This window comes from Myotis davidii, unplaced genomic scaffold (assembly GCF_000327345.1).
Source record: "Myotis davidii unplaced genomic scaffold, ASM32734v1 scaffold73, whole genome shotgun sequence".
Classification (NCBI taxonomy): Eukaryota; Metazoa; Chordata; class Mammalia; order Chiroptera; family Vespertilionidae; genus Myotis; species Myotis davidii.
In genome coordinates this window covers 5,443,962-5,451,612 of record NW_006286675.1, presented here as the reverse complement: position 1 = coordinate 5,451,612, position 7,651 = coordinate 5,443,962, and the positions used below count along the sequence as shown (strand labels likewise).

General features: G+C 38.6%; 1 protein-coding gene across 8 annotated transcripts in view; it reads left to right on the top strand.

The window, feature by feature from the left end:
* Nucleotides 1–7,249, top strand: part of TMCC1 (transmembrane and coiled-coil domain family 1) — a 172,535-nt gene extending 165,286 nt beyond the window's left edge. For 7 of the 8 annotated variants that reach the window (XM_015560395.1, XM_006758302.2, XM_015560394.1 and 4 more), the window contains one exon: nucleotides 6,527–7,249. In XM_015560395.1, the coding sequence (XP_015415881.1) occupies nucleotides 6,527–6,841 (315 nt within the window). In that variant the 3' untranslated portion in view covers nucleotides 6,842–7,249. The remainder of the gene's footprint in view (nucleotides 1–6,526) is intronic. The other variant, XM_015560393.1, reaches the window with a different exon arrangement.
* Nucleotides 7,250–7,651: the final 402 nt, after the last annotated feature.

The window sequence follows — 7,651 nt, the reverse complement described above, 5'->3', positions numbered from 1 at the left end:
TTCTCAGTCCGCAGGCCGACGCTCTCTCCACTGAGCCACACCGGTTTCGGCTGTTCATAGTTTTTTTTTAAAACTATAGTCCGGCCCTCCAACGGTCTGAGGGACAGTAAACTGGTCCCCTGTTTAAAAAGTTTGAGGACCCCTGCTATAAAATTACCTGCATCAGTTAAAAAGAATGAGGTGGATCTCTATCATTGACGGAGAGAGAGCACCAAGACTCACTGTTGAGTGAAAGAGGCAAATGTGGACCAGTTCTGTATTATGATAGAAAATAAAAAAATGATTCCAGCCGAAACCGGTTTGGCTCAGTGGATAGAGTGTCGGCCTGCGGACTGAAAGGTCCCAGGTTCGATTCCGGTCAAGGGCATGTACCAGGGTGGCGGGCACATCCCCAGTGGGGAGTGTGCAGGAGGCAGCTAATCGATGTTTCTCTCTCATCGATGTTTCTAACTCTCTATCTCTCTCCCTTCCTCTCTGTAAAAAATTAATAACATATATTTTTAAAAAATGATTCCATATATTTCCCTAGGCACATATTTGTATACACTTAAAATATAGGTGAAAGGATGAAAACAAACCAAACTGCAGTATTACTTCAAGAGCAGGGGCAGGAATTGAGGAAATATCAAGAGAAAGTATGTGTCCTATTTGAAATTTTTTTTAAAATATATTTTATTGATTTTTTACAGAGAGGAAGGGAGAGGGATAGAGAGTTAGAAACATCGATGAGAGAGAAACATCAATCAGCTGCCTCCTGCACACTCCCCACTGGGGATGTGCCCGCCACCCAGGTACATGCCCTTGACCAGAATCGAACCTGGGACCTTTCAGTCCGCAGGCCGACGCTCTATCCACAGAGCCAAACCAGTTTCGGCCTATTTGAAATTTTTTATGGTGAACAAGTAGGTGTGTCTTGTGCAACTTAAATTAATAATTTTTAAATGAAAAAGAAAATTATAAAAAAAGAAACATTATATATTTGAGATCTTGTCCATAAAATGTTCAACCAAATCTAATTATACCCACTGCTTCTTGTGAGCCATCCCACAGGAGTGCAGTGGAGGACAGTTTAGGTGAATATTAGTCTACACCAGCTGTGGGCAAACTACGGCCCGCGGGCCGGATCCGGCCTGTTTGAAATGAATAAAACTATTGAAAAAAAGACCCTACCCTTTTATGTAATGATGTTTACTTTGAATTTATATTAGTTCCGACAAACACTCCATCCATGCTTTTGTCCCAGCCCTCCGGTCTAGTTTAAGAACCCATTGTGGCCCTCGAGTCAAAAAGTTTGCCCACACCTAGGCCTTCACAGTCACTCACCACTTATTCACTGACTCCCAACGAGCAACTTGCAGTCCTGCAAACTCCACTCATGTGTATCATTTCTATCTTCTGGTTGCTTAGGCCCGTGGTCAGCAAAGTGCGGCTCACGAGCCACATGCGGCTCTTTGGCCCCTGGAGTGTGGCTCTTCCACAAAATACCACACACGGACAAGCGCGTACAGTGTGCTTGAAACTTCGTGGCCCATGCGCAGAAGTTGGTTTTCGGCGTGGGCGAGTCTATTTTGAAGAAGTGGCATTAGAAGAAGTGGGGGTACGTTCGCTGAGGTCGACCCCTCAGATTGAGGATGTTTTTTGCAAAGACCAGCTTAGGAGTACCCTAATTAAGTTAATAACAATGTACCTACCTATATAGTTTAAGTTTAAAAAATTTGGCTCTCAAAAGAAATTTCAGTCGTTGTACTGTTGATATTTGGCTCTGTTGACTAATGAGTTTGCCAACCACTGGTCTAGACTCCTTTTGTCACCTTGTATTTAATCCCCTTTACCCTCTTTGTCCTCCCCCTACCCCCTTCTTCCCTGGTAACCACCATTTTGTTGTCTGTATCTGTGGGTTTGTTTGTTTTGGTTTGCTTTTTGTTTGTTTGCTTTTTGTTTTATATCCCACATATGAACGAAATGATATGGTTTCTTATTTTTTTCTGTCTGACTTATTTTACTTAGCATAAGACTTTCAAAATCCATCCATCTTGTCATGAATGGCAATATTTCATCATTTGTTGATTGATTCTCACCCAAAGATATTTTTCCATTGAGTTTTAGAGAGAGGAAGAGAGGGGGAGAGTCAGAGAGTAAGAAACATTGTGAGAGAGACACATGGATTGGTTGCCTCCTGCACGCATCCTGACCAGGGCCTGGGGCTCAAGCCTGCAACCGAAGTACATGCCCTTGAACAGATTTGAACACCTGACCCTTCAGTCTGCAGGCCGACTCTCTATCCTCAGCCAAACCGGCTAGGGCAATATTTCATCTTTTTATAGCTAAGTAGTAGTATTCCATTGTGTGTATATACATACTACATCTTCTTTATGCAACCATCTATCAGATACTTGTGTTATTTGCATGCTTTGGCCATTGTAAGTAATGTTGCAGTGAACATAGATGTCTGTATATCTTTACAAATAAATGTTTTCAGAATTTTCAGGTAGATACCCAGAAGAGGGATTGATGGGTTATATGGTAGCTCTAATCCTTAATTTTTTGAGGAACCTCCGTGCTGTATTCCATAGTGGCTGCACCAGTTTATATTTCGACCAGCAGTATATGAGAGTTCTCTTTCCTCCACATCCTGTGCAATATTTATTTTTTATCTTATTGATAATAGCCATTCCAACTACTTCATTGTAGTTCTGGTTTGCATTTTCCTTATAGCTAGTGATGTTGAGCATTTTTTCATATATCTGTTGGTCATCTGTATGTTTTCCTTGGAAAATGTCTATTCAGGTCCTCTGCCCATTTTTTAATTGGATTGTTTGGGTTTTTTTCTTGTTGAGTTGTTCTTTGTATATTTTGGATTTTATCCCCTTTTGGTAGGTAACATTTGCAAATACCTTCTGGAATTTGGTTGGTTGCTTTTTTGTTTTGTTAATTGTTCCTTTTGCTGTGCAGAAGCTTTTGGTTTGATGTAGTCCTATTCATTTATTTTTGCTTTTACTTCCCTTGCCTTTGGTGTCACAAATACCCATCCTGAAGTTTGGTGACTATGTTTTCTTCTATCTATCTTATTGTTTCTGGTCTTATATTCAAGCCTTTAAACTACTTTTGAGTTCATTTTTGTGTGTGGTGTCAGATAGTCTAGTTCAGCCGTGGGCAAACTACGGCCCGCTTGAAATGAATAAAACTATTAAAAAAAACGACCGTACCCTTTTATGTAATGATGTTTACTTTGAATTTATATTAGTTCACACAAACTCTCCATCCATGCTTTTGTTCTGGCCCTCCGGTCCAGTTTAAGAACCCACTGTGGCCCTCGAGTCAAAAAGTTTGCCCACCCTGGTCTAGTTTCATTCTTTTCAGTTTCCCCAACACTATTTATTAAAGACTTTCCTTTCTCCATTGTATATTTTTGGCTCCTTTGAAAAGTAGTTGCCCATATATGTGTGGGTTTATCTCTAGGCTCTCAGTTCTGTATTCCATTTGTCCATTTCTCTGCCAATACCTTATTGTTTTGATTACTATAGTTTTGTAGTATAATTTGAGCCAGGGATTGTGATACCTATAGCTTTGTTCTTTTTTTTTTTTCCCCAGGATTGCTTTGGTTATTTGGGATCTTTTGTGGTTCCATACAAATTTGAGGGGTTTAAAAATTCTATTTCTAAGAGAAATGCTACTGGGATTTTGATAGGGGTTGCATTAAACATATATTGCATAAACATAAACTACTGTGTTGTAGTTTTCAATGTACAGGTCCTTCACTTCTTTTGTTAAGTTTATTCCTAAGTATTTTATCCTTTTTGTTGCAATTGTAAATGAATTTTTTTCTTCATCTCGCTTTCTGATACTTTGTTAGTATATAGGAGTGCAGCAGATTTTTTTATGTTGATTTTGTATCCTTTAACTTTACTGTATTTATTGTTTCTAATAGTTTTTTCATGGAGTCTTTAGGATTTTCTATATAGAGAATCATGTCATCTGCAAATAATGATAGTTTTACTTCTTCATTCCAAATTTAGATGCCTTTTCTTTTTTCTCTTGCCTAATTGCTCTGGCCAAGACTTCCAGTACTTTATTGAATAGCAGTGGTGAGAATGGGCATCCTTGTCTTGTTCCTGATCTTAGAGAAAAAGTTTTTTACCATTTAGTATGATGTTAGCTGAGAGTTTGTTATATATGGCCTTTGTTGTGTTAAGGTACTTTTCTTCTAAACCGGTTATAGTAAGTGTTTTACCATAAGTGGATGTTGTATCTTATCAGATACAACTTTTTCTACATCTATTGATATGATTATATGATTCTTATCTTTTATTTGTTAATGTCGTGTATTGACCAATTCGCATGCATTGAACCATCCTTGCATCCCTGGAATGAACCCCACTTGATGATGATGTTTTATCTTTTTAATGTACCCTGTATTCAGTTTGCCAATATTTTGTTTAGGGGTTTTGCATCTATGTTCATCAAAGATATTGGCCTATAATTTTCTTTTTTGTGTTGTTCTTACCAGGTTTTGGTATCAGGATAATGTTAGCCTTGTGAAATTAGTCAGGAAGTATTACTTCCTTTCAGTTTTTTTTGAAGAGCAGGAGAATGATAGGTATTAAACCTTCTTTGAATGTTTGGTGGAATTCACTTGTGAAGCCATCTGGTCTTGGACTTTTGTTTTTTGAGAGTTTTTTTTATGACAGTTTCAATTTCCTTACTAGTGATCGGACTATATAGGTTTTCCAATTTTTCATTTCTCAGTCTAGGAAGGTTAACATATTTCTAAGAATTTGTCTATTTTTTCTAGGTTATCAAATTTGGTGGCATAAAGCCTTTCATGGTATTTTTGTATAATCCTTTGCATTTCTCTGATGTTCATTGTAACTTCTCTTTCATTTTTTATTTTATTTGAGTCTTTTCTCTTTTTTCCTTAGCAAGTCTAGCCAGAGATTTGTCAATTTTATTTCTTTTCAAAGAACTAGCTCTTTGCTTCATTATTTTTTTCTATTATTCTTTTGTTCTCTATTTCATTTATTTCCACTCTAATTTTTATTACTTTCTTCTACTGACTTTGGAATTCCTTTGTTCTTTTTATAGTTCTTTAATGTATAATGTTAGGTGGTTTATTTGAGAGTTTTCTTATTTCTTGAGATAGGCATGTAATGCTGTAAACCTTTTTGTACCATTTTTGTTGCATCCCCAAAATTTTGGTATGTCGTATTTTTATTTTTATTTGTCTCTCTGTATCTTTTGATCTTTTACTTTATTTATTTCTTCTTTGACCCAGTAGTTGTTCAGCAGCATGTTGTTTTATCTTCACATATTCATGTTTTTGTCAGCTTTCTTCTTGTCGTTTTATACCATTTTGATCAGATAATATGCTTTGGTATGATTTCTGTCTTCTCAAATTTATTGAGACTGGTTTTGTGCTACAACATGGTCTATCCTTGAGAATGTTTCGTGTGCACTTGAAAAGAATGTATATTTTTGTTATTTTGGGGATGGAAAGTTCAATAAATATCAAATATGTTCTTTGCTCTAATGTGTCCTTTTTTTTTAATCCTCCCCCACAGGATATTTTTGCCATTGATTTCTAGAGAGAGTGGTAGGGAGGAAGAAGGGGGAGAGAGAAAGAAAAAAAATCCATGTGAGAGAGACACATCAGTTGGTTGCCTCCACGCCTGTCCCTGCAGGTGCTGGGAACCTGCAACTGAGGCACATGTCCTTGCCCAGGAATTGAACCTGTGGCCCCTTGGTTTGGTCCTTGGGCCAATGCTCTAACCCAGCTGTGGGCAAACTACGGCCCGCCGGCCGGATCCGGCCTGTTTGAAATGAATAAAACTAAAAAAAAAAAAGACCGTACCCTTTTATGTAATGATGTTTACTTTGAATTTATATTGGTTCACACAAACACTCCATCCATGCTTTTGTTCCGGCCCTCTGGTCCAGTTTAAGAACCCATTGTGGCCCTCGAGTCAAAAAGTTTGCCCACCCCTGCTCTAACCACTGAGCAACTGGCCAGAGCTGTAATGTCATTTAAGATCGATATTTCCTTGTTTAACTTTCTTTTTGGGAAGTTGTCATTATTTGTTTGAATAGGCTGTCTGTTCCTTTTTTCCTCTCTTTTCCTACTTTAAGGGGAGAAACAAAGGAGTCTTCCCATTTCACCATGATGCTGTGGTCACTCTCTAGTACAGGGGTGGGCAAACTTTTTGACTCGAGGGCCACAATGGGTCCCTACTGGACCGGAGGGCCGGAACAAAAGCTTGGATGGAGGGTTTGTGTGAACTAATATAAATTCAAAGTAAACATCATTACATAAAAGGGTACGGTCTTTTTTTTTTTTTTTTTTTTTTTTTAGTTTTATTCATTTCAAACTGGCCGGATCCGGCCCGCAGGCCGTAGTTTGCCCACAGCTGCTCTAGTATATTTAAAATCATTGGCATAGCTCAAGATGCATCTGGCTTGCCTCAGGGGCAAAATCAGCTTCTCAGATTACTTGTGAGCAAAAGGTTTAACTATTCCCTGTTCTGGCCCACAGGAGGCCCTGGAGGCGTGCCAGACCCGCATCTCCAAGATGGAGCTACAGCAGCAGCAGCAGCAGGTGGTGCAGCTGGAAGGGCTGGAGAATGCCACTGCCCGGAACCTTCTGGGCAAACTCATCAACATTCTTCTGGCTGTCATGGCAGTTCTTTTGGTCTTTGTCTCCACCGTAGCCAACTGCGTGGTTCCTCTTATGAAGACTCGCAACAGGACGTTCAGCACTTTATTTCTTGTGGTTTTCATTGCCTTTCTCTGGAAGCACTGGGATGCCCTCTTCAGCTATGTGGAACGGTTCTTCTCATCCCCCAGATGATGCTGGCAAAAGAAGGCAGTGCTCCCCTACCCTCTGGCGAGTGCATGCAGCAAAGAATTAGACAGCAACTTACCTTCTCTGAAGTTTTCTACAACAAAAGAGTTGAGTGAATCTGTTTACATTTAGAATAATGTTTTTTCCTTCAAGAGACACAATTGCAATAGTATTTTTTAGATTTTATCCAAGAAGTTTTTTGGGCAAAATTCTTGGATCATTTTTATGTAGCATGATTTTCCTTGGGATGCAAATCTTAAACAGTCCTTTAACATGAACCAACAATCTGGAGCACACTGAAGGGCATCTAAAATGTGGCTTGAAAAACTGCACTAAAACCCACTAAAAAGATGCAAAAACCTGATTAGGGAAACCAGTTAAACCTAACACCCTGCCTTGTCTGGGCTCAACACCTCTCCCTCACTTTCTTCCAAATACTTAATTTTAAGCAAAATCCCATGGCCGCACTTTTAAGGTTTTTTTTAAAAACGTGTGTAGTCATCAATTAAAAAAAAAAATACAAACAGCATACTTGAAGAATGTAATACTCAAACTCTCAGTGCTTCCTTATGGTTTCTAATAGGATTTTTTATTGTTATTATTATTGGGTGGTTTGTGTTTTTTGTTTTGCTTTTTGAAAGGGTTGGGAGGGTCTTTTACTTTTCCTTTGAAATAAAGAAGTGATGTTTTTAAATGAAGAAATGTGTGGATATATAAGTGTGCTGCTCCCTCTTATCTTGAAACAGTTTGAGTAAAGGAAGACTTGCTATAAATGCTGCCCTCTGATGCCCTTGTTTTATGATGCAGCGTAAACTC